Genomic DNA, 26,838 nt, shown 5'->3' with positions numbered 1-26,838 from the left:
TTGTTAGCTGTAAATAAAGTTAAATTAAGTGAAAGTTAATAAAAGTATCGTTAATGTGACCAAATTCAAACCGTGTACTTACCTGCAAAACGAAGAACCGGAAAACTTACCTGCAAACCGAAGAAACCAGAAAGAAAGTGCAATCTGAAAAGAAAATTAACTACCATCAAAGGAAGATACTTACCCGCAACGTTAGAAGAATCCTACTTACCCGAGCACAACAGAGCAACACCTCCCTGTGTAACTGGTCTGCTCGGAACCTTGAGCGGCACTGATTGCTTCTTCATCTGACCGTAAGTTGCGGCAAACCCGAAGCAATCGACCATGTGCTCGCTCGGCTAAAATCCCGAGTCGATGGGTGGGGTTAGAGAAACAAGAGAGATCAATAGAGGGAAAGATCACATGCGGGATATACATGGTGTTTCGATAGAAGGTCCAGCAGTTGATCGGCAGAGCTCGATTGCTCGTGTTCGCCGGTTCCATCACGTTCACCGTGGTGGAATTGGCTAACGCGCCGTTGTACCGAAGCGGAGATTGCAGGTTCAAGTCCTGTCGGTGAGCCGTTGTATCTTTTTCGAAATTTTCATGATATTTACGGCTTATGTTCTTTCGTTCTTTGATAGTTCATGTTTCTCTAATTTCTTTCATCACATATGAAAATGTGATCATTTTCAGGTACAAAGATGTACCAAGCGATTTCATAACATCAGTATTGATTTCAACAGAGCAACACCTCCCTGTGTAACTGGTCTGCTCGGAACCTTGAGCGGCACTGATTGCTTCTTCATCTGACCGTAAGTTGCGGCAAACCCGAAGCAATCGACCATGTGCTCGCTCGGCTAAAATCCCGAGTCGATGGGTGGGGTTAGAGAAACAAGAGAGATCAATAGAGGGAAAGATCACATGCGGGATATACATGGTGTTTCGATAGAAGGTCCAGCAGTTGATCGGCAGAGCTCGATTGCTCGTGTTCGTCGGTTTCATCACGTTCACCGTGGTGGAATTGGCTAACGCGCCGTTGTACCGAAGCGGAGATTGCAGGTTCAAGTCCTGTCGGTGAGCCGTTGTATCTTTTTCGAAATTTTCATGATATTTACGGCTTATGTTCTTTCGTTCTTAGATAGTTCATGTTTCTCTAATTTCTTTCATCACATATGAAAATTAGATTTGAAAAATTGAGCAATAAATGTACAAATTTTAACTATTTTCGAGGCCGAAAAAAACTTTACTCACTTTGACGGATTGGCTTGATAATATTACCTACAAACTTTTCAATGGTTTCCTCATGCCCAAGGTGTGTATATATTCAGGAGGTGTTACCGAATATCGAATTCCCGATTCAGCCATTTTGGCTATGTAGGCTATGCAACTATACGGAACTCATGAAGTTTGTTTACCAACAAACCACCGAAAAGCTGAGCAAAAAATAAACAAACTCATTGGGGGCTCACTCCTCGCCTACTTACTGTGAAAGTCGTAGAACCTAGTGTATCAAAAGACCTTGCTCATGCCATACCAACACTATTGGTGTAAAACTATTTTTCGAAAAATAACCCAATTTTTTTAAATAAATATTTTTATAATTCAGTTAGGTGTCTGGGGTAGAATGCAACAAAATGCAAATCAAAGAAACACCTTGTATATCTCGTTTCCATGTGCTGGAGTATGAATGTTTTGCATCACGCGTTTGCAAACATTGAAATTTCCTCCATCCAAACATTTATTTTTATGATTTCAACTTGTATCAAGCATCGTTATTTTAAGAAAAAAATTAAAAATTCGTTTTTACAGAAATTACTGCAACTGGTGTTTTCATGTGAAATGGTCTTTTAAGCATCGCAAATGTATTAAAAAATATAAAGTTTCATACGTGTTCATAAGATTTTTCATTAAAATAAAGTTTGTTGCAAGTTACCTCATTTTCTAAGGAAGGTGAAATCGCATGTTTTTAGAAAATTAAAAATAACTAAAGAAACCAATAATTTTTCTAACTACGCCAATTTGATGTCCCATCATCCTTAAAACTTTTGATGCATAAGGGATAGGATTAACTGTGAACATAAGTTTTTTAGAAGTCATTGAAGTTGAAAATTGTTGCATGTTGCCCCAGTTGACGATAAGTCCTTTTTTCGCCAGACTCGTGGCAATTCAGCTTCGCGTTCTTCTGCGCCATAATGGCTGAATCCTCTTGCACTGCGTCAACCCTTCATGCCCTTCTCCATTCGACATATCCGGCCAGGTCCGGCTTTTACGGAATGATATCTGGAGGATGACGTCGAATACACCTCGAAGCTGGGCCGATCTGAAACAAAAGCAAAGTATTATGACGAGAACCAGCACAACTAAATGATAAGAAAACATTTACCATTCTGTTCCGATTGTCTCATATTGGGCACGAACCAAAGCTTCCCTTCTGAACGACAAGACAGCTTAACCTCATTAAACGGATTCGGCAAATAATTACTTTTTTTTCGTGATGAATTCTACCGTTTTGTTTAGCTCAATCTAGGTCAACTTCATCTTGCTACGAGGAAAGTTTTACCTTATTTGGATTTACTTTTTTTTCTAGGTGCATTATACTTTTATTCAGCCCAATTCAGGTGAACTTCACCTCGCTATGAGGTAAGTTTTACATTTTTTGGTTTCACATTTTTTCTCGGTGAATTGTATCTTTTCGAACCTCGATTCAGGTAAATTACACCTCGCTATGAGATGATTTTCACTTGGAAGAGGTAAAAGTTACCTTATTGGTTTTCACGAGCATTTACCATGCTATCTCGGTAAATTTAACCTTTTTATTAGGTACTTTCCGTATGCTTTATCTCTTTTTTCCCGCAAACTGCAATTGGTACTTACTCCACGGTGAGACAAACACACAGGGATATTAAATAACTTTGTTATGGAAGCACCTTGCCGAAAAAAACAAATAGAAAAACCCTCTATTATCGCTACGGAAAATATAATTCCATTTTATAGAGTTTTACCTGGTTCAACGCTCAATATTTCGTCACTTCCGTCAAGGATGTGAAGATTTCTTTTTAGATCGGTCGAAGGGGAACTGCTCGTACAATAGCGGAATCTTTTGATGATTTTCAAAAAGTTTTAAATTATTTGAATATCACAAAGTACCAATTTTTTACTAACGGCACTGAAAGTGATCGTTTCTTTAAAGTTGTGTTTCGTGGTCTCATGGGCGATCAGACACCTGATGAGATCACAACCGAATTAAATTCTTTGTTGGGTTTTTCTCCGATTCAAGTAATTCAAATGTGGAAAAGAACCAACACGAATAATACCAGTAGAGTATGTTTTGCTCCCGAGCTTTATTTGATCCATTTTTAAAACCATCAGGTTAATAATTTGCAAATTCTTGAGAAGGCTCGTCTCATGTCTCATTGCCGAGTCAAATTTGAACCTTTTCGAAAATCTTCGATAAATTTTCTTTAAAATATAACTCATTGTCGTCGTTGTCTAGCTTTTTTTACAGCACTAAAAATTGTAGCAGGAATGCCAGATGCAAGCTTCTTGGCTCATTCGATCATGAAAAATTTAAATGCCTTTTTGGTGGTGATAATCCACAAACAGAATTTTTCAAGTGTGTGAATTGCGCAGGTAATCATTCCTCCAATTCCATAGACTGTCCCGCTAGGGCAAAAATTATTGCCTCTAGGAAAACTCCCAAAGTTGTCAGAAAAGTATCTTCTCCTCCTTCCTCTTTTTCGTCTTTTCTTCTCCTTCATTTTCTGATCCTAACTATTTTGATGATTTGGGTGAGATTACTGAGGAAAAAATAAAATTTTTGCAACAAAATTTAATGGAAATAATGCACCTTATGTTGCAAGCTAATACAATGTTCGAAGCTTTCCAAACTTCTTTAAATTATGCTAACAAAATTATTATGACTTTAAGATTCCCTCATGGATCCAAATAGATGTTTAAATATTATGAATTGGAACGCTAGATCTTTGCTGGCTAACCAAGATGAAACAAAACATACACATTGCTGCCATCACTGAAACTTTTTTTAAACCGGACAATAACTTGAAAAGCAATGCTTTCTTTAAAATTTTACGAAATGATCGACTTGATCGACAAGGTGTAACACGTGCGATTTTGCGCGTGTGGATTCAGCCTCTCCCATACAACTTCCGCTTTCATCAAACGAGTGATTTATGCGCCACCTCATATGAGGACCACTCGTCGAGGTTGATTGCCCGGCTAGACTCCCGACCTCTGGGCGGGTTGTCCAAATGGATCCGAAAAAGGACACGGAATAATTAGGGGAATGGGGATGCCAGGAAAATAGACCAGCAGTTGCACCGTCGTGCCAAAAGGATAGCTGGGACGCAAACCGTTGTTCTATCCGCTCGAAAAGCACTCGCTTGCGCATCTCGTCATGGGTGGAACTCACTTTCCTACCTCTTTCCTTTCCATAATAGAGACGTAAGCGAGGGAACTATTTTCCCGAGCAGTTCAACCCGGAGTAAAATAAATAGATTCAACAAAAAAGAAAACTCTAGAAACTAAGCGGACAAAACACGTGAAATACCTTTCAAATCAGACGCAACTGTTCAGGGGAAAGCTGATTCAATTTACAACAACATAATATCGGATTCCGGGACAGAATAATTTAATACATTTATTTTAACGAAGAACTATTTACATGGTGCAATCTTTTATTAATAGACTACATTTGATGTTTCTGTTTTTATAAATGTATTTTTAGATTTGGTTGTCGATTTCTATTTTTAGATTTACATGTTTGTTTCTATTTGTTCCTTTCTATTTGCTTTCCCTATCTGTTGTGCGGTTTGGTTTGAGAATGGGCTTTTAGTGGTTGAGCTTCGCAAATTGGGAAACTGTGGATTGGCTAAGTTTCCAAAAACTGTGTGTGTATTATTAATCGTTTCAAGCGGCCAGAATATTTATATGCGCATATATGTTTCGGATTTCATACTCACGAATTCGTATGGCTCAATGCCGTTAAAGCAGAACGATCTGGCTCTTTGTCCGGTAAAAACTTACTGCTGCTGCTGTTGTTATTGCTGGTGGAGTAAGCTGTGGGACCTGACATGGTGATGATGACCAGGAGCTGATTCAGTGAATCAGGTGGCGAATATCAATTAGCCGGATGTTTGGCGTACCGGCAGACGAAAACCGTGTGGTGACGGACGGTTCCGCTTCCGACGTGGCCTCGTCGGGAAAACCTTGAAGCCTCCCGTGGCTGGTGTAGCGAAGTTCCGGTGGAGTTGCTTAGCAATCGCTAGAGCTGTTGTGGTGATGGCTCCCTTTAAATGAAATGTGGAATAGATTTCGACATAAATTAACATCACACAGTTCACACACAGAATTCTTAAGAATTTTTACCTTTTTGATGAAGGTTTACGCACAACTCTTTTTCCTATAGCTTTTCAATCTAGCCTAAAAGGAACGGAACAAGAACAATTAACGACAAATCCTCAAGACACTTCACGTGTATTCATACTTTCTAAGCTAATTTGCGAGACAAAAACAAAATGGAAATAATCCTCGCTACTGCCTAAACCACGGTCTGGATCAAAGGGATCGAGTTTCGTTCCGTTGATCCTCAGTTAGGTCGCAAGTAGGAAAATCCTTTGACCTTTGGAGGGGAAATCCGATGACCTACGAATCCGGTCAACGAACTTTCGAACCTGAGTTCGGGTACACCAGCTATGCTCTCGGCATGACCTTGGGAATCTCCTTGTGTCTTCCACAACAAGCCATCTCCCCCTTTCATTACCGAACCTATTCGGATCTCTGAGAAGAATCTCGAGAGGTGACACTCGATCACTTGAGTCATGAAAGCGGATGTTGTATGCGAAAGCAGAATAAAAGCTTGCATGAAATCTTGTACAACAGATGGTATGGCATTAGCAAAATGACGGAAAGCATGTCGACTAATCGTTTCATTAGAACGGCACAATATTGATAAACAATAACAATAAATAATTAACGTGAACTTATCTAATAATATGTACAGAAATGTCTTATTTTCGATTTTAATAGTTATTTATAAATACAGAAATGTAACCACGTTACAAAGGTAGGGGTGTATCTGTTGTCATCGATAGTCGTCTCAAATCGAGACTTCTCCATTCTTTCAATACAAAGGTCTTAGAAACAATTGGAATTGAATAAGAAACTTCTATGGGGAAAATTATAATTGTTGCAGCATACTTGCCTTCTGAATGTAGCGGTGAACAGAATAATTTTTTGAAGGGAGTTTTACTAAAACTCACCAAAAATAAATCTAATTTTTTTTTTATTATTGGTGACTTCAATGCAAAACACTGATCTTCGAATAATATTTCATCAAATTCTGGTTGGAAGATTTTAATCAATGACTGAGCTGCAGGTTATTATACTGTTGAATATCCTAAGGGGCATAATTGTTTCTCTTCTATTACAAATCTCTCCACAATTGATTTGGTTCTAACGGATTTAGGCGAACATTGTAGTCAATGTAACTATGCGGACCTCGATTGAGACCACCTTCCAGTAACTTTTTCTTTATCCCAAAGTCCCATTGAAAACCCTTTAAAATCAACATTTAACTTTCAAAAAGCTGACTGGGAGCGATATAGGAATTTTGTTGAACGTAATTTAGATGTAAACGTTCCACTGAATTCAATAGAAGATATTGATTTGGCTGTAGAAAATTTGACAACTTCAATAGTCAATGCTAAAGCCGCTTCAATACCCAAAGTTAAACATAAATTTAATCAACCTTTAATTGATGTTGATCATCAGTTTTTGATACGACTGAAAAACATTCGTCGACGCCAATATCAACGTACTACGGATCCTTATTTGAAATTTATTTATTGCGACCTTCAAAAAGAGATCAATCTTCGTTTAAATTTCATTCGTAATGAAGATTTTGCCAAAGCAGTAGAGGACATAAAACCCTACTCAAAGCCATTTTGGAAATTAACTAAAATTCTGAAAAAGCCCCAGAAGCCACTTTGAAAGATGGGGATAAACTTCTTTTAACTAATGCAGAAAAAGCTCAAAAATTAGCTTAACAATTTGAGTCTGCTCATGATTTTAATTTAAACGTTGTAAGTCCAATTGATGCTAAAATTTCCCTCGAATTTGGTGATGTTCTTTCTAAGCAAATTGTGTTTGAAAGTTCTTGTGAGACAAATATTGATGAACTTAAATTGATTTTCAAAAAATGATAAAATATGAATGTTGCATTTTCGTGGGTAGTGGAAAGAATAAGAGAAACATAAGGTATCAAAGAATGAAAGAACATTAGCAGTAAATATCATGAATTTTTCGAAAAGGATAGACCGGCTTACCGGCAGGACTTAAACCTGCAATCTCCGCTTCAGCACAACAACGACGCGTTAGGCAAATTCACCACGGTGAACGTGATGAAATCGACGAAAGTTGCCTGAAAGCACTTTAGGGGAGAGTGGGGATACTTGATCTCCTTTTCTAATTTTTCCCATATTTTTTTGGAAAAATATAGCAGCTCGCCGCCGCCGTAGCTGTTTCTGACAGCTTGTAACTTCAAGTTTCTACGCTCCAAAAATAAGAATGATACTTGAACCCGTAGATCAGGCATGTCAAACTCGTTTAGGTGTGCGGCCGCATTAAAAAAATTTTATGACGTAGAGGGCCGCAGCCAAAATCAGTTAAATCGGTACATTCAGCCTTAGTTTTTTTTGCAGAATTATTTATTTTATTTACATAGTATTCCGTCTTACGACATAACTTGACGAACATAATTCCTAAAATTCACTCGGTCCATGGCAACCGTTCTCCAATTTCTCGGGCACCCCACGTTCGCCAGATCACGCTCCACTTGGTCTAACCACCTCGCTCGTTGCGCCCCCGCTCGTCTTGTTCCTACCGGATTCGTAGCGAACACCTGTTTTGCAGGACAGTCGTCCGGCATTCTCGCAACATGTCCTGCCCAGCGTATCCGGCCAGCCTTAACCACCTTCTGGATACTGGGTTCGCCGTAGAGTCGCGCGAGCTCGTGGTTCATCCTTCGCCTCCACACTCCGTTCTCCTGCACGCCGCCAAAGATGGTTCTTTTGCAGTAATATTTTACATAAAAATCAGTGGTGTTTTTTTGTGACAATTTAAGCCGGCGCTACGCGGGCCGCATTGAACTAGGCCGCGGGCCGCATGCAGCCCGCGAACCACCAGTTTGACATGCCTGCCGTAGATGAACTAGAAGCATTTTCGTGGGAGTAAAAAAAAGCGATATTTTTTAATGAGAATTTTTATGTTGTTTATTTTTAGTAAAAGCCGAGCAGTCTTTATTATCCGAACATAGAAATTTATTATTTGTCCAACGTTTCGGTGCTTGTTGGCACCATCTTCAGGGAAACTGAGATAGTTTAATATAAATGTAAGATTTGAGTTAAAATAAAGGTGTTATAAATGTTCTAAGTGTTGTTTGGTCCTACTTACAATAACGTATCTGTCCTTTGTTAATTTACTTAAGATAAGTCTATTGTCACATTGCTGGTCGATCGGTAGTTGGCACATGCTGTAACGTCGAGTTATATGGAAATACATTATGAAAGTTTGAATTTGAAAAAACATAGATTGGTGTCTTACGGAACGAGATTTTGGTCGTTTGTCTATGGTGGTCACAAGCTACTGTGATATGTTTGAGCTTTGATCGATGGAAGTTTGTTCATTTTGTTCTATGTGTTCATTCTGTAAGCTTTTAGATTGATGTTCGAAGTGTTTGTACAATTTGTCGAATATTGCAGCGTATGCAGTGTTGAGATTGTCAACATCTGTACGTTTGTTTACAGAATTTTTGGTCATGTAGATGTGGCACATTTCCAAAAATTCTAGATTTCTATGGCGTAGTGTGCTCTCAATTATTTTGGTGTTTGAGAGTTCGAATCTATGTTTACTTTTTAAACAGTGTTCTATAAGAGCGGATTTTTTTATTAGTTTGTCTAACATGGAGGCTGTGTTGGAGTATGTGTTAACTATCTTGTCTATCTGGTTCATTAGTGATCTGTGTCCTGATATTCTGTCGCTTAATCTCTGTCGGGTGAGGCCGTATTGGTGGTCGCAATCTTTGCACGGGATGGAGTAGATGAGCTTAGAGCGATCATCGTTTGGTACTGGATCTTTCATGTTTGTGTATATGTTGCCTATAGAATTCGTTTGTTTGCTGGCGATTTTGATGGACGGATAGGGGAACATGCCCTATTATGCGCCACCTAAGCGAATCGCTGATTTTCTATGTATTCCACGTACAAATTGTGTTAAAAATGGGTGCAATCGTTGAAGAAAATTATTTTCTACAAATGCCTATGATTTTATTACTTAAATTGCTATAGTTGCTTCAAAAACTTGATTTTTAAAAACCTTATTCAAAGCCACAGAACAAAACTGTGTTGCAAAAACGCGCCGCTGTGTATTCAATACGCGCCTAGTAGCCGTACACACCCGAAAGCAGCCGAAGACCAAAAACACACCAATACTGACACTTTGACTGAAAAGAAAATCTAAATGGACTAATCAAAATTTAAAAAAAAATTAAAAGTAGATTTTTTGGGCTGAATTACCGCTCAAAATATGGTTTTAAACTTTTTGTTCATTTTCAATGAAAATTAACCTTTTTGAAAAATATATGCTATTTTCAGCCTACTACGATTGGCGCGTTATAACGAGCGCATGGGCCGTGATAGAACATACCCATAAAAAGCATACCTTAGTGAGTTCAGTATGATGTTTTAGCATTAAATCATAGTTTAGATTCTCCTCTATCGATGTGTCAGAAAATATTGTCTTATTCGTTTTTCTCTGCTTGGTGACACCTTATTGAAAGTGTTTTAAAATTTAGATTGAAATGAAGAAAAACCTAAATTGTGAAATTATCACGACACAAGGGCATTTTAAAGAAAAATTCATACTTGCCATGACCAATCACAGCATTTAAAACAAATTGGTAATATTTTGCAGGCTTAAAATGTTTTAGATTCTTCAAAACAAGGGTGGCGCGTATTAGCCACATGGGGCGCTATATGAACTTTTCCCCTAGTCGGCTTGCAGCATTTTTCCTAATTTTTCCGTTAAATTAGGTGCAAATGCCATGGAAAAATAACTGAGTTGGCTGTTTTCTGTTGGTTTATCGTGGGACGGACAGGATGGCGATGGATTTGTTGGTGGTGCTGTGAGGATAACATGAGATTCGTGCTGGATTGGTGATGTGTTGTTGGATTGGCATGACGGAGTTTGTTCGAACGATCGGGTGACGGCGACGGCTGATTGATGGAATGTTGGAATTTGGTTGATGTTATGCTGGTTCAGATGGGTGGTGCAGTGATGTTTTCCGGATGATGTGGGTGTATTAAACTCGATATGGCTATTCTGATGGCTTTTGGGAGTGGCGGATTCCAGTACCAAACGATGATCGCTCTAAGCTTATCTACTCCATCCCGTGCAAAGATTGCGACCACCAATACATTGGCCTCACCCGACAGAGATTAAGCGACAGAATATCAGGACACAGAACCAGTTAGACAAGATAGTTAACACATACTCCAACACAGCCCCATGTTAGACAAACTCATTAAAAATCCGCTCTTATAGAACACTGTATAAAAAGTAAACATAGATTCGAACTCTCGAACACCAAAATAATTGAGAGCACACTACGCCATAGAAATCTAGAACTTTTGGAAATGTGCCACATCTACATGACCAAAAATTCTGTAAACAAACGTACAGATGTTGACAATCTCAACACTGCATACGCTGCAATATTCGACAAATTGTACAAACACTTCGAACATCAATCTAAAAGCTTACAGAATGAACACATAGAACAAAATGAACAAACTTCCATCGATCAAAGCTCAAACATATCACAGTAGCTTGTGACCACCATAGACAAACGACCAAAATCTCGTTCCGTAAGACACCAATCTATGTTTTTTCAAATTCAAACTTTCATAATGTATTTCCATATAACTCGACGTTACAGCATGTGCCAACTACCGATCGACAACAATGTGACAATAGACTTATCTTAAGTAAATTAACAAAGGACAGATACGTTATTGTAAGTAGGACCAAACAACACTTAGAACATTTATAACACCTTTATTTTAACTCAAATCTTACATTTATATTAAACTATCTCAGTTTCCCTGAAGATGGTGCCAACAAGCACCGAAACGTTGGACAAATAATAAATTTCTATGTTCGGATAATAAAGACTGCTTGGCTATTACTAAAAAAAAAAAGATATTTTTTAAGTTAGGGGAGACTTGATCCCCTATTGAAGGAGACTTGATTTTTTGTTCAGGAAGCCCTAATCCTTGTAAAAAAATTAAACACACCCCAAGATAGAACAAACATTCTCATTTCACAATTTATAGCTGACAGAAGAATAAAATTCTATAATTTTGTCTCAACGCTAAAGACATTGCATACTTGAAGGCGCTATTTTTTATAATTAAGAGAAAATTAATTATTTAAGCACTTTTCTCCAGACAATTGTTGGATAAACATTAGCTTTTGATAAATATTAGTAATCTGGTAATCAGCAACGATAACGATCAATTTAGAAGAAGAATATGCCGATTTTAACTCTGGGGATCAATTGTACTCATAATCAACATTTTAGGAAACATTTTCTGAAAACAGTTGAGAGTTTTCCATTGCTTTGAAAATACAGTATAATGAAGTTCATATTACGTTCGAACGATTGATATATTTCTAGCGATTTTTTTAAATAATTTTCCATGTAAGGAACATTTTAAACTGATGAAAAAAGATCTTAAGTTACATTTTGTGAAATTTTTCAAACAAAGTTTTATTACTCAAACAATTATTTTGTTGAAATTTTTTGCCTTGTTGTTTTGATCTTTCTGGCACATTTTTCTAGTACATTTGATCTTTGTAAGACATTCCAGCTTCGAGATATAGCTAAAGAATCAAGTATCCGCAGGGATCAAGTATCCTCACTCTCCCCTAAAGTTTCTAATCTTCAATAAATGTTTTCACTTGGCTTATTTTCCCAATAAATGGAAAAATGTCAAAGTAACTCCTATTTGAAACCTGGAAAAAGTGCTTCAGAGCTTTCAAGTTATCGACCAATTACTTTGCTTCCTTCTTTAAGTAAACTATTTGAGAGAGTAATAGAATGATGATTCACATTAATCAGAATTCTATTTTCCCTGATGAACAATTTGGTTTTCGTCATGGACATTCTACTTCACATCAACTTTAGAGTGTAACTAATATGATTAACGCTAGCAAATCTGAAGGTTATTCAACTGGTGTTGCTCTTCTAGATATTGAAAAAGCTTTTGACAGTGTTTGGCCAAAGGTTTAGTAGCTAAATTAGCTCGATTTGGTTTTCCTGTATATCTCACTAAAATTATTCAAAACTACTTGACTTGCCGAACTTTGCAAGTAAGCTATCAAAATTCATGCTCTAAAAGGACACTCATTAGAAATGGTGTCCTTCATGGCAGTATACTTGGGTTAATTTTATACAATGTTTTTACTTCTGACCTTCCTGATGTACCAGAAGGAAACGGTAGAAGATTATTTGCTGATGATACTTTGCTTTCAGCCAAAGGTCGGAATTTACGGGTGGTACGCAGTAGATTGCAACAAAATTTAAATTCCCTTTTGAAATACTTGAAAATGTTGAAAATTTCTCCTAACGCTTCCAAAACTCAACTTATTTTATTTCCCCATAAGCCAAGAGCTCAATTTTTAAAACCTAATGAAAATCATTCCATACCTTTTAATGGGGTTTCATTAGAATGGTCTGATCACGTGAAGGACTTGGTACTCACACTTGATCGGAATCTTACTTTTAAAAATCACATTGAAGATATTCAATCTAAATGTAATAAATACACTAAATCTCTTTATTCTCTCATTAACAGGAAATCCAGACTCTGCGTGAGGAATAAGCTGTTCATCTTCAAACAGGTGTTCCGACCAGCGATAATGTATGCAGTTCCGATTTGCCGTTCCGAAAAGCCATCCAGAGGATTCAGAACAAGGTTCTGAAAATGATTTTGCGGCTTCCACCTTGGCACAGCACCGAAGATATTCATCGGATTGCGGGCATTGAATCGATCGAAGAGATAGCCAACAAAATCATCTTTAACCAGAGGCAAATCGATGCAGTTATGGAATTCGCTAAGCATGAAATGTTACGATGATTGCTTGAGAGGGCAAGATAATGCTGTTGTTTTAGAAGCTTCCCTGCTTTTTGGATCGGTTTCTCTCTGTCTGGCAATTTGAATTCCGGCACATGCGCCTTCAAATTTCCCCTTTCGGAGCCATAATGACAGCATCCACCGGATGATGCCGTGCTAAAAGTTTAGTATCATTTCCCTCCTTTCAGTGGAAGGAATCTTGAAAAAAAAATCCAGTTCGATTTTTTTTGACAATTGCTGCAACGAATCTTTCTCAACTGTAAATGAAAATAAGGATTCGTTTGGAAGAAGAGGATAACAGTTGGAAGGTTAGGAATGTTGCACCGATCTAGGATTAAAAATGCCAATCAATGTGTAGTGTTGTGCAGCTGAATTGATGTCGAGCAATGCCATTCGGTATTGTATTGATTGCGTTCAAAACAGACTCAGCACATTGATAAGAGAGCAGTTTGTCCGGTTCAACTTGCAGTTAGGTAGAATGTTGATGGAATGTGATGCGGTTTTTGTTTGTAAACATTCACTGAAGAAATCAACGACAAATCCAGCGCTCTCCATTTAGAGCTACCCAAGCAACCAAAAGTCCCTCAAAACTCAAAACATGTTTAAGAAAGCCTAACCAGTTCACTAAATGTCCTGATACATGTTCTCTTCCACTTAATGTAAAGATACCCTAATACAGTAGGGCCCTGCTTATAAAAAGGTAGTCGGGAAGGACCACCGATTCGACGCGATGATAAAACACAACTTTACATGGATTACAACTAATCTAACAATCCATACTAATGAAAACTGTTTATAGAGTAGTTTTCAGAAAGCTACAGCTAAGAGAAGCTAAGCTAAGAGAAATATGAAAATAATAAAGAATTATAGACGAAGATCGATAGATTTCAGAAACATAACTTGTGGGTTCTCAAGAAGATGTTATCCCTTTTGAACATTCCACATAAAGTTGCAACGACGGCATCTTCATTTTTCCACCAAACCAGATTTATGAATAATTATTATTAATTGTTCTGAAGTAGGTTCGGAAATTGTCTAAAATATTAAACAAGTTAAAGATTTTATAGAAAAAAACTTCACGTAACATTTATTCCTTACTTTATTTTGAAAAAAAAACTTAAGCTTAACACATTATGGCCTATCGGTTTAGGTTTAGGTGTAGTGTGCAAAATAGAAAGGTAAATTTCTGACAACGAAATTTGTACATCATATTGGTCCAATGTATGATCCTGAGCAGACTAGTTCCATTCGTTTCACTTCGCGTTGTTGTTTGATTGATTAATTGAGCAATCAGCATTAATCAAGGCTTAAGATGTTTCTCCAGGTGCTGAGATTTTATGACACACTTGCAGCATGATGGCATTTTGAAGGCTTCTTTGTACAGCTGCTTCGTTTTCGGATGCACCGCCAGCAGGGTCCGGAAATGGTAAAATTGCTTACACTCGGTGGTGCCTATCACGTGTGCTGAACAAGGTTGACTGGAGGTTCTGAAAATAAAAAGGTTAAAACATGAGATTAACTATTAGTTAAATTGTACTCTACATTTGGATCTGAATTTGATTTTCTTATAGACATATCAATACATCTTTTAAACGGAAGTACAAAAGACGCAAACAATGTGTAGCTTGTTTTCATTAAGGATGTCAGAAGCTTTCAGACTTTACTGTCGTCGTCAACTCGTTACAAGCTTCTCAGGTTCTAATGATTGAACGACCTTGAGGAACATTATCGTAAAACAGCATTCTTCACGCCACAAGACGACGGCGACGACGACGTTTATAACGGGTCATTACAATTCTCCACCGCCAATTGGATTATCCCGTTCCAGCTGGAAGATGCCGTAGTTTGAGACGTTTTATGATCCAAGTTTTAACTTTTACAGCGCCATTCATTAATCTTGGCTACAGGTTGCACTCGGCTGTATTCCTAGAGTGTGCGGCATCAGGCAGCGGGTGTCCCGCAGTATGAAACTTGCAAGCCAAGTTCAGGATGAGTTTTTTTTTACCAAGGTGTGATCTAGTGAACACAAACTTAAATATAACTCTAGATCAGATAGTATACTTCCTCCTGGTTTCGTTTTCAAACTAACTATCGTGAAACCATTTGTGTTATGATTGTGATATATCAATTCATCCAGAAAATTCAGATGAGCTTGGAATAAAATATCTTTTTAGTTACTGTCAAACGGAGCATCATACAACAGCAGGGTTATATGCATCATTTGTAAACCACAACACTTATTCAAAATATTTTTCGGACAATTACCAAATTTTTTAAAACTAATATTTCTATTGTTCAGTTTCCAGTCTGGGCTAAAATGCTCCAATATGCAAATCAAAGATTCGCCTTTCAAATCTCGTTTTCTAATTCAAACATTAATTTTTATGATATAAAGGGTGATACGGTCAAAATTTGGTCAATATCACCTTGACGTATTTCTTTCAATTTTGCATTTAAAAAACCTTAACACCCATCATTTTGAAGGTGTGTGTGTGTGTAGAATGTTGCTCCTATTTTGATTTCGGAATTCAATTTTCAGTTGTCAAAACGCCGTCCAAGGAAGAAGAGCAGCGTATCAAAATTTTGCACGCGCATCGCGAAAATCCGAGCTATTTACTCGCACGCAAAGCTGGCAAAATCGCTAAAAGTATCCAAATCAACCGTTACAAATATAATTAAAGTGTTTGGGGAACGTTTGTCGACAGCCAGGGAGTCTGTATCGGGCGGAAATCGAAACCGGAAGCCGCTGAGACGACAAAGAGAGTTGCCGGTAGTTTCAAGCGAAACCCTAACCTCTCTCTCCGAGATGCCGCAAATAAGCTGGGTGTATCGTCTACAACCGTGCATCGAGCCAAAAAACCAGCCGGACTATCGACTTACAAAAAGGTAGTGACTCCAAATCGCGATGATAAACAAAATACGACGGCCAAAGCGCGATCCCGGAGGCTGTACACGACTATGCTGACGAAGTTTGACTGCGTGGTAATGGACGATGAAACCTACGTCAAAGCCGACTCAAGCAGCTTCCGGGACAGGAGTTTTATACGGCAAACGGAAGGAGAAAGGTAGCAGGCATTTTCAAGCACATGAAACTGTCAAAGTTCGCGAAGAAATATCTGGTTTGGCAAGCCATCTGTACCTGTGGCTTGAAAAGCAGCATTTTAATAGCTTCCGGGACTGTCAACCAAGAAATTTACGTGAAAGAGTGTTTGAATAAACGTCTGCTGCCTTTCCTGATGAAACACGGTTGTTCCGTACTGTTTTGGCCGGATTTGGCATCTTGCCATAACGGTTAAAAGGCCATGGAGTGGTACGCCGCCAACAACGTGCAGGTGGTTCCCAAGGACAGGAACCCTCCCAACACGCCAGAGCTCCGTCCAATTGAGAAATACTGGGCTATTGTCAAGCGGAACCTAAAGAAGACCAAAAAAACTGCTAAGGACGAGCAGCAGTTCAGGGCAAACTGACTTTCTGCGGCGAAGAAGGTGGACAAGGTGGCTGTACAAAATCTGATAGCAGGGGTTAAGCGTAAGGCCCGGCAATTCGGATTTGGAAAAGCGGAAGCCTAACTGAATATTTTTCCTGAATTCTATACTAATTAAACTTGAAAAAGAAATTTAATTTGATTTTTTAAATAAACGATTTCACCGATTTACACACGTTTTCCCTTGACCAAATTTTGACCGTATCACCCTTTGGGCTAGTAAAATTTTCTGAAGTATTTTTGCCCCTAAATGTATGCAGCACTAGATCATGCAGCTTTACCGAGGTCTTTTGGGTCACCAAGCAATAGTGTAAAATTTTAGATGATTTGGTTGATTTTTGATTTATATGGAAAGCACCTGTTAAAGAGCTAATAACTCTTTTGTGTAAAATGATACGAAGTTATGATATTCCACAAAGTTGTTCCGCGAAAAATTTCCTGTAAGGAATTTATAAATTGGCACAAAAACCATTAGCAGGCTCGGTTCCACAGAAGGGACAAAAATGATGTTGATGTTTCAGTACAAAATATTCAATTTTCCCATACAAGCCTAAAAGTTCAAATTTACTCATGTAACGTTACTGAAAAATTCTGCAAAAAATCATGGATGAGTTTTTTTCCAAATAGAAGCTTTTAAGACCCCAGGGTTTGAGAAATTCAAAAATGACCCCAAATGGACTCCGTCTAATGTACCAGGTCAGCCAAATCAGCCGCCCGCTTACGATATGCGGAGCTGGAAAAGGCAGTTAAACGAGCTTGTATACGAGACAAGAGAGCCTGGACAAACTCCCTAGCCGAAGAGGGAGAAAGAGCCGCCGCCATTGGAGATATCCGATTACTTTATGACATTTCTCGCCGCCTCAGTGGTGCAAGGAATAATGCAAGAATGCCGCTGAAAGACCGAGCAGGTCAGCTGCTGACAGATCGAACAGATCAGCCCAAGCGTTGGACTGAGCATTTTGAACAATTCTTCCGAGTCACAAATAGCGATGGCCAAATGAACCCGTAGCTCGAAGCGTCAAAGACATGATATCCAACAAAGTATCTGGAATCCATTGCATTCCTGGTGAGATGCTGAAAGCCGACTCTGCCTAGTCAGCACACCCTAGATAACCAGAAATCGTAAAGCAGTGTTCATTGTAGATTGTATAAGCATCCAGTTTAAATTGGAATTGTATAAACATCTTGTTGTAGCTAAACCAAGTTATATTTTATCGTTTATGGTTTGTATAGTTCATTATATACGATAATATTTTATTAATCGCATAGAAAGATCAATAAAGTTGTTTTGAATCGCAGTAGAATTGTGTAAAGCTCAATATTTAATCCCACTGTACAATTAAGCAATCTTTCATGCTTGCGATCTATGATGACATATTATTTCCATGAAAGGTCGTACAGTAATTGTGAGAAAATCGCATAATGGAATTCAGGCACTCTATTCATACATGTCATTCAAAGTTGTTTATGAGATAAACTTAATCGTTAAATAATTGTTATAATGCTGAACGCGCACTTCTAATTTGTACGCGCATGCGCGCTTCTAATTTGTAGCGAAATGCGCAATAACGTTCATAAGGAACAGTTGAAATGGAACAGTGCGAATGTCATCTAATTATGGTTTGTTTACGTTTTGCATATGTTTTTTGCACAGTATAGGACAGCAGGGAGAATAAAAAGTACCGCCGCGAAATACAGTTCGTTTTTTGCTACCGAAATAAAATTGTGTTTAGTTCCGTAGTGAAGTTTTTTACTAATCCGCGAGTTTTTATTCGGGTCCGAAAAGTTCTTCCGGGAGTGCATAAACATTTTGGTCCTTCGAACCGGATACCACATCCCGTTTTCCCGGAGAATTTCGGTGGAGTAGTTTCGCGGTGGTTTTCAAATTGTGCTGCTGATTGGTGACGCGAAAATCGCCATCGCTAAAAAACTTTTCGCGGACAATAAAAAGTGGTCCCCTTTGTGCTGCTGGCTTGGGACGCGAAAAAATCGCCATCGCAAATTGATTGCCCAGCTCATCGAACAATTCGGCGAGTGTGATAAGTGCCTGAAAGTGTGAAAAAAGTGCATCGAGCCAGCTGGGAGTGAACCACGGCACCTAGGAAGGACATCACGAAGCTTGAAGGCAACCTCCAGGACATCGGACATCGTAGTTCATCACATAATTTGGGAAGTACTTGTGTTGTTGAGAAATAAAGATTGAGATTGCATGTGAGGTGTTTTTTCTTGGTTGCATGAGGTGTGCCCTTTTTAAATATAAGTTGGTCTTGGTTTGCGCTGGTTTTTTCTCCGTTGTTGTTCCGCTGGTTGTGCCCCCCTGCTGCAGTCAACAAGTTCGACGGTTTCGTCAATCGGGTTTCGCGGTTGTGTGGAACGTCGAGTAGATCGGGTACAGCTGTTAGTACTACAGTGCAGTTTAGTGATAGTGTTTTAATTTTGCATTGGACGAATTGGGCCGAACGGACTTCAGTTTTTTTACAAATTAAAACTTAGTGAAAATAAAAACCGTGAAAGTGAAAAAGTGCAACATGGCTAGAAACTTACAATCGCAGCTTAAAACTCTGCAAAAACGTGAACGACAAATAGTGCTTATGCTGGACAGTGTCGATCGGTTTTTGCAACACTATAATTCTGAACATGATGAGTGTCAATTAACTTCAAGGATTCAAGCTTTGGATCCAGTGTACAGTGAGTTTTACGAAGTGCGTGGAAAAATAGAGATTGCTTTGGAAGAGGCCGATGAAAAGCTGGACAAGGATTTGGAAGAGGACACTAAAAAGGAAGCAGAAAAGCAACGACAGGATGAGAACGAAAGGATTTTGCTGGAGTTTGAGGATCGATTTTTCGAGTTGAAGGGAATGCTCATGAAACTTCAATCGTCGAAAGCATCTCAGCCAAACGACGAGTCGAGATTCAGCCAAGATCGGTCCGCCCCATTTTCGCGTGTCAAGCTTCCAGAGATTCGACTTCCAACCTTCAACGGAAAGATCAAGGAATGGGTGACGTTCAGAGATAGCTTTCGGAGTCTCATTCATTGCAATCCTCAGCTAGGATCTACGGAGAAGTTCACGTATCTCAGGTCTGCCGTCACAGGTGATGCGTTGAAGGATATCGCATCCATTGAACTCACCGATGCCAACTATGATGTCGCTTGGGATATTTTGGAGGAGCGTTACGAGAATCGTAAGCTCATTGTGAAGGCTTACCTGGACGCTTTATTCGCTTTAGAACCACTGAAGAAAGAAGGCTACGACGGGCTGAATAATCTGATCACCGAGTTCGAGAAGAATCTTCAGATGCTGCAGAAGGTCGATGAAGAAACCGAAGGCTGGAGTACAATCCTGGGTTACATGCTGAGCTCCCGTCTTGATCCTGTTACTCTTCGAAATTGGGAAACACACCATAACAGCAAGGAAGTTCCCAGGTACGAAGACCTGAAGAAGTTTTTACGCAACTATTGCAGTGTTCTCCAATCTGTAGCGCCATCGAAAGGGTCGAGTTCAACAGACAACAAGCAATCCAGGAGTTCAGTATGTAATACCGCATACAAGTCGTCGAATCGGTGTCCGTTCTGCAACGAGCCGTGGCATTCACCCTTCCACTGCCAGAAGTTCATGCGTCTAAAATTGTCTGAGCGTTTGGACGCGGTAAATCGAGCCAGAGTCTGCCGTAACTGTTTCCAGAGTGGTCATTTCGCAGCGAATTGCAGCCGAAGTACCTGTCGTCATTGTCATCAGAAGCATCATTCGTTAATCCACGCGTCGCGATCCTCCGTTCCACACCCGTTGAATCCAAAGCCGTATCAACAGTCAACGTCACAACCCATCGTTCAACAAGCATCGTTCCAACAGCCAAATCCACAACTCCAACCAACAAACACCGAGAACTTGCACACCTCAACACAAAATGCACCAACCACCTCACAACACACAAACACACAACAAACCTCAACACATAGTAACACCAGTCAAAATTATGTCGCACTTCCTGCTTCTCCTTCGAATAACATTATTCTGTCAACGGCTCTAATAAGAGTGAAAGATCGTCATGGCAACACGCTGATTGCTCGAGCTCTTCTTGATTCTTGTTCGCAACATTGCCTCATGACACGTGACTTCTCTCGCAAGCTGCGCTTCGTTGAATCGCCCACGTTCCTGTCGGTCCAAGGTATTGGATCATCGCAAAGTGTTTCAACAAAGGCTGTAAGCGCTGAAATAACTCCCCGTTCGCCGAAGATGTCCCGCTTCCAGGAAACTGTGCAATTTTTCGTTCTACCAAAGCTCACTCTTCATTTGCCAACAACTTCGTTTGATCCATCCACTTTGTCGCTTCCTGATGCATCGCTCCTGGCAGATCCGTATTTCCATGAGTCGAGGCGCATAGACGTAATAATTGGCGCTGAATATTACATGGACTTGCTCACAAACGACAGACGGAAGATAACTGCAAACGGACCAACTCTACAAAAGACCGTATTCGGATGGATTGTCTCGGGTCGAGTATCAAGCGCAACACCATCCATTTCTCAGACTTATGTTTGCTCAACTGTAGATCTTCAAGATCAATTGATGAAGTTTTGGGAACTGGAAACCTGCCGCGTTAAAAGCGTCCTGTCGATAGAAGAATCGTTGTGTGAAAAGATCTTTCGAGAAACTACGATACGTGACACTGAAGGCCGATTCGTCGTTACACTTCCCAAGAAAGAGTCTGTGATTGATCAAATCGGCAACTCACTCACGAGAGCTGCTAGTCGTTTTACGGCACTGGAAAGGCGATTCGAAACCGATGCGGATTTGAAGAAGTTGTATGCTGCCTTCGTCCACGAATACCTTGCACTAGGGCACATGCAAGAAGTGTCAGACAAGTCGGATCTAGAAAAAGGCTACTACATACCGCATCTCCCTGTGTTTAAACCTGACAGTACGACGACAAAATTGCGGGTGGTGTTCGATGCATCATGCAAGTCATCCTCTGGTGTTTCGTTGAATGATGCTCTCATGGTGGGACCCGTCGTCCAGGATGAGCTGCTGGATATCACGCTACGCTTCAGGCTTCATCAGTACGCGATTGTAGCTGACATAGCCAAGATGTATCGAATGATCAAGGTGCAACGTGGGGATCATCGGTGGCAGAGGATTTTGTGGCGAGATTCAAGAGATGAGTCTATTCGAACCTTCGAACTTAACACCGTTACTTACGGTACTTCCTCCGCCCCTTATCTTGCTACAAGGTGTTTGCAACAATTGTCCCAGGATGGAGCTGAGGAATATCCGATCGCAGCTGAGGTGCTCGCTTCTGCGTTCTACGTCGACGACATGCTGATCAGTGTCAAATCCATTGAGGAAGGAAAGCAACTTGTGCAGCAAATGATGAGCCTCATGGATTCTGCTGGAATGTCTCTCAGAAAGTACGTTTCTAACTGCTCGGAGATTCTACAAAATGTACCCTCCCATCTCTGTGATGAACGATTGGTTTGTGAGTTAGACTCAACCAGATCTACTGTGAAAACCCTTGGATTGCAGTGGCAGCCTAGCTCCGACGACTTCCGCTTCAGTACGATTTCTTGGGATGATAAAGCACCGATTACCAAGCGAAAAGTATTGTCAGACGTAGCACGGCTTTTCGATCCCTTAGGACTAGTTGGCCCCGTCGTAATCCAAGCTAAAATCTTTGTACAAGATCTGTGGAAACTCCAATGTGATTGGGATGAGGAACTGAGCGTTGAGCTTCAAGAGCAGTGGAGGGAGTATCGTCGAAATTTCGCCAGCTTAGATAGTTTGTCAGTGCCCCGTTGGGTCGGTTTAAGTCAGGAGACAAGAGTCGTAGAAATTCACGGATTTTGTGATGCTTCAGACAAAGCGTACGGAGCATGTTTATATGTCAGAACCGTTGATGCAAATGAGGAGATTCTAGTTCGACTGTTGACGGCGAAGTCGAGAGTAGCTCCTCTCGAAAACCTGAAGAAGAAAAAGAAGAGGCAATCTACGCCACGATTAGAATTGTCATCAGCTTTACTTCTCGCGCACCTGTATGAGAGAGTCTCCAGAAGCATCAAGTTGCAGTCAGCAAAATCCCACTTTTGGACTGATTCCATGATAGTTAAGTGTTGGCTATCATCCCCACCTTCGCGTTGGAAAGAGTTTGTAGCAAACCGAGTCTCCGAGATCCAACACATCACGGTCGCTGGAACATGGAATCACGTAGCAGGAGTTGAAAACCCGGCAGATATAATTTCCCGAGGCATGATTCCAGCACAGTTGCAGTATCAATCGCTGTGGTTTCAAGGCCCATCTTGGTTGAGGCTTGAAGAGAAACACTGGCCCCAGAATGTGAACGTCGTTGAGGAGTCGTTAGAGAAGTCATCGTTGGAAGAAAAGGCGAGTACCACGGCTGTAGCACAGGTTGTAGAACCAAGCGAAGTATTTGGATGGAGATCCTCTTACATAGAGCTAATGCGCCTTGTGGCATGGATGCGACGATTTCGATTCAACTCTCAGATTGCGCATAGAGATATTAAAAGAAGTGGTGCCCTGACTCTCACAGAACTCGATGAATCGCTGAAGACGCTTGTACGAATCGCTCAGAAAGAGAGCTTTCCGAAAGAGTACTGTGAATTGAAGAACAATCGTCAGATTTCACCGTCATCAAAACTGATGACATTGACACCGGAGATGGTAGATGGGTTAATCCGGATTGGCGGCCGGCTCCGACATGCATCGATTTCCGATAACCGAAAGCACCCGTACATCTTGGATCATCGACACCCGTTTACCGAAACAGTGATGACATACTATCACCGAAAGTTGTTCCACGCAGGTCAACAGCTTCTCATTGCTGCAGTTAGAGATCAATTCTGGCCAACGCACATCGGAACTCTTGCTCGCTCTGTGATCTTCAAATGTGTCCCTTGCTTCCGCGTGAAACCCAAAATCCAGGAACAAATCATGGCAGATCTACCAGTTGAACGAGTAACTCAGTGCCCAGTTTTTGAGAGAGTTGGTGTGGATTACTGTGGGCCATTTTTTGTAACGTACCCTCAGCGAAAATGTCGGCCTGTCAAGGTTTTCATCGCTATCTACGTTTGCCTTGTGACAAAGGCTGTGCACATGGAAGTGGCTTCAGATTTGTCTACGCAAGGTTTCCTTGCCACTTTTCAACGGTTTTGTAGTCGTCGAAGTGCTCCTCGATTGGTGATGTGCGACAATGCGAAGAATTTTGTTGGAGCAAAACGTGTTCTGGACGAAGTTCACGGGTTGTTCATCAGCAAGCAGTTCCAAAACACTGTGGTTGACTACGCAGCAAACCAAGGCATCGAGTTTCATTTCATCCCTGCACGCTCGCCAAATTTTGGAGGACTTTGGGAATCTGCAGTGAAATCGTTTAAAACTTTGCTCAAACGGACAGTTGGACAGCGCTCGCTTGGACACGAGGAGTTCCAGACAATCGTGGTGAAGATTGAGGCAGCATTGAACTCCAGACCTATCACCGAACTCAGCAATGATCCTGATGACTTCGAACCGCTCACACCAGGACATTTCCTGGTGCAAAAGAAAATGACTGCTCTCCCTGAACGCGATTTGAAGGACGTACCGGAGTCGAGACTGAAGGTCTGGCAGAGAATGGAACAGATTTCCCAGAATCTGTGGGCGAAGTGGTCGACTCAGTACCTGTCTAACCTCAACAACCGAACGAAGTGGACTAAGAAGAAGGACAACATCAAAATCGGCTCCTTGGTCATACTGAAGGAGGAAAATTTCCCGCCTCTGCAGTGGCCCATGGCACGAGTAGTAGACCTCCACCCTGGTTCAGATGGAAACATACGCGTTGTCACTGTTCGCACACAGAATGGCACATACAAGAGAGGCATTTCGAAAATCTGCGTGTTACCTATCCGTGACAACCTACCATCGTCAGAAGAGGAGAACCTGGACTCCTCCACCGGCGGAGATCAATAGATCTCCGCCTTCCCAGTTAAGTTATGTGTTTGTTTGAATTTCAAAAAGCTCACCGAATTTCTTTTCCATAGAGTTACGATGCCTCCTAAACTCAGACAACTCTGAGACATCCCATGTGGATAGCACTTTCACCTGAATTGAGGTAATCTGTTTTGTTTCGGTGGTGGTCAGTCGTATGTTTGCATGCATGAGTAAAGCCTGAATACTCGTCGCCTGTCGGCCTGTTTTTAAACAGTCCCACGTCGTAACAGTCTGTTGCGAAGTGTATCGCAGTGTCAATCTGCGGAAGTCCCGTTCATCTCTAATTGAGATCCCCGTTTTGATATTTTGAGGAAAAGTGGTGCCAATGAAGAGGGAGAAGACTAGTATTCGCCCCTGAACGCCTGCGCAGTGGTCATGGACAGGTTTGGCCAACCCCGACGTGCTCACCCAGCGTAGAAGTTCGCCAGCAGCATCACCAACCAAGAGATCATCAACTCGATGTCCAGCGCGTAACAGATGGAGGTCATCACACGCCATAGGGCGTCCGCGGAGGCCCGAAGGCCTCCGCTCCAGGGAAGTCGTTTTGTGAAACATAAATTCAATTTAATTAGCACCCTCTCATCTGATTACATAGATTTGTCGTCGCCCACCGAAGCCAATCGTCCGTTTCAACGTCATCGTATGAGTACGGTGACCCCAAAGTTCAGCAAGATTCGTCCGCAGTCGTAACCACGTTGTAGTCCAGGAAGCAAGAGTTCGAGCAGAAATTCCACCAACACATTCGTCATCACTATCAGTCCATCATCCATAGATCACCGAAGAGGTTGCGCAGCATCATTTTTTCAAAGGTGATCAGCAGCAGCAGTCATCGATCATCTGGCTTGGTTCGATCCATCGTACAGTCCGACCTACCCGATAACCCCGAAGTACACCGCAGTGAAGGTTAACAGTTCCGTCTGATTTTGGTTCAGACCCACTCCAATTCGAGTTGCTAACTCGTCACCAGTTCTAGTACACACCATTTTATATTTTAAGCTAAGATTGTAAATAGTTGAACATTAGGAAACGAAGTAATTTTAGTTATAATTGAAATGATATTTCAAGGCGGCCGGCATGAACGCGCACTTCTAATTTGTACGCGCATGCGCGCTTCTAATTTGTAGCGAAATGCGCAATAACGTTCATAAGGAACAGTTGAAATGGAACAGTGCGAATGTCATCTAATTATGGTTTGTTTACGTTTTGCATATGTTTTTTGCACAGTATAGGACAGCAGGGAGAATAAAAAGTACCGCCGCGAAATACAGTTCGTTTTTTGCTACCGAAATAAAATTGTGTTTAGTTCCGTAGTGAAGTTTTTTACTAATCCGCGAGTTTTTATTCGGGTCCGAAAAGTTCTTCCGGGAGTGCATAAACAAATGCAATTCCTATGCTTAGTAATATCGTAATCATCTTATGTCAAGAATTGCAAAATTTGGAAATCCTTGACGAATTTAGTTGCAAAAATGAAGGCAGTTTTAATTAAGAAAAAAATATAAAAATGAAAAAAAGTGGCACATACAGTCGGCGTTTGCAAAAAACACAGGCAACGCTTTAAAAAATCCGTAGATTCATTGTAGATTGTATAAGCATCCAGTTTAAATTGGAATTGTATAAAAATCTTGTTGTAGCTAAACCAAGTTATACTTTATCGTTTATGGTTTGTATAGTTCATTATATACGATAATATTTTGTTAATCCTATAGAAAGATCACTAAAGTTGTTTTGAATTACAGTAGAATTGTGTAGAGCTCAATATTATATCCCTCTGTACAATTAAGCAATCTTTCATGCTCGCGATCTATGATGACATATTATTTCCATGAAAGGTCGTACAGTAATTGTAAGAACATCGTATAATGGTATTTAAACAATCTGCGGATTGTCGAATTGTTTAACAGTGCAGTAAATAGCTAGCTAAGATCGCACAGCGCAGAATACAATTATTGATTGTTATAGAATCGTCTATGAGATAGGTTAAAGTTGTATATCAAAAAACGGCATCTTTAAATAGATTTGGAGTCCGAAATTATGCAGTCAGTGGTATTTTATACGATACAAATTTGCTTGTTTGTATCAACATGAAATGGCGCAGAGGAAGTATCGAAGGACAGGGATCGGAACGTTGTGAGTTCGAGACTGAGGGAAAAGAGATACATAAAGTTGTATATGGTTCAATTTTTTT

The 26,838-nt window shown here is 40.3% G+C and overlaps 1 protein-coding gene across 1 annotated transcript in view; it reads right to left on the bottom strand.

Annotated features, from left to right (window-relative positions):
• Window positions 1-14,266: 14,266 nt before the first annotated feature.
• LOC129757390 (protein spaetzle) overlaps window positions 14,267-26,838 on the bottom strand; it is an 83,279-nt gene continuing 70,707 nt past the window's right edge. The window contains exon 5 of the mRNA XM_055754607.1: window positions 14,267-14,680. Within this exon, the coding sequence (XP_055610582.1) occupies window positions 14,494-14,680 (187 nt within the window). The 3' untranslated portion in view covers window positions 14,267-14,493. The remainder of the gene's footprint in view (window positions 14,681-26,838) is intronic.

Source organism: Uranotaenia lowii, chromosome 1 (assembly GCF_029784155.1).
Source record: "Uranotaenia lowii strain MFRU-FL chromosome 1, ASM2978415v1, whole genome shotgun sequence".
In the NCBI taxonomy this organism is placed as follows: Eukaryota; Metazoa; Arthropoda; class Insecta; order Diptera; family Culicidae; genus Uranotaenia; species Uranotaenia lowii.
Note: the sequence above shows the minus strand (reverse complement) of the source record. Positions and strands in the feature narration are given on the sequence as shown.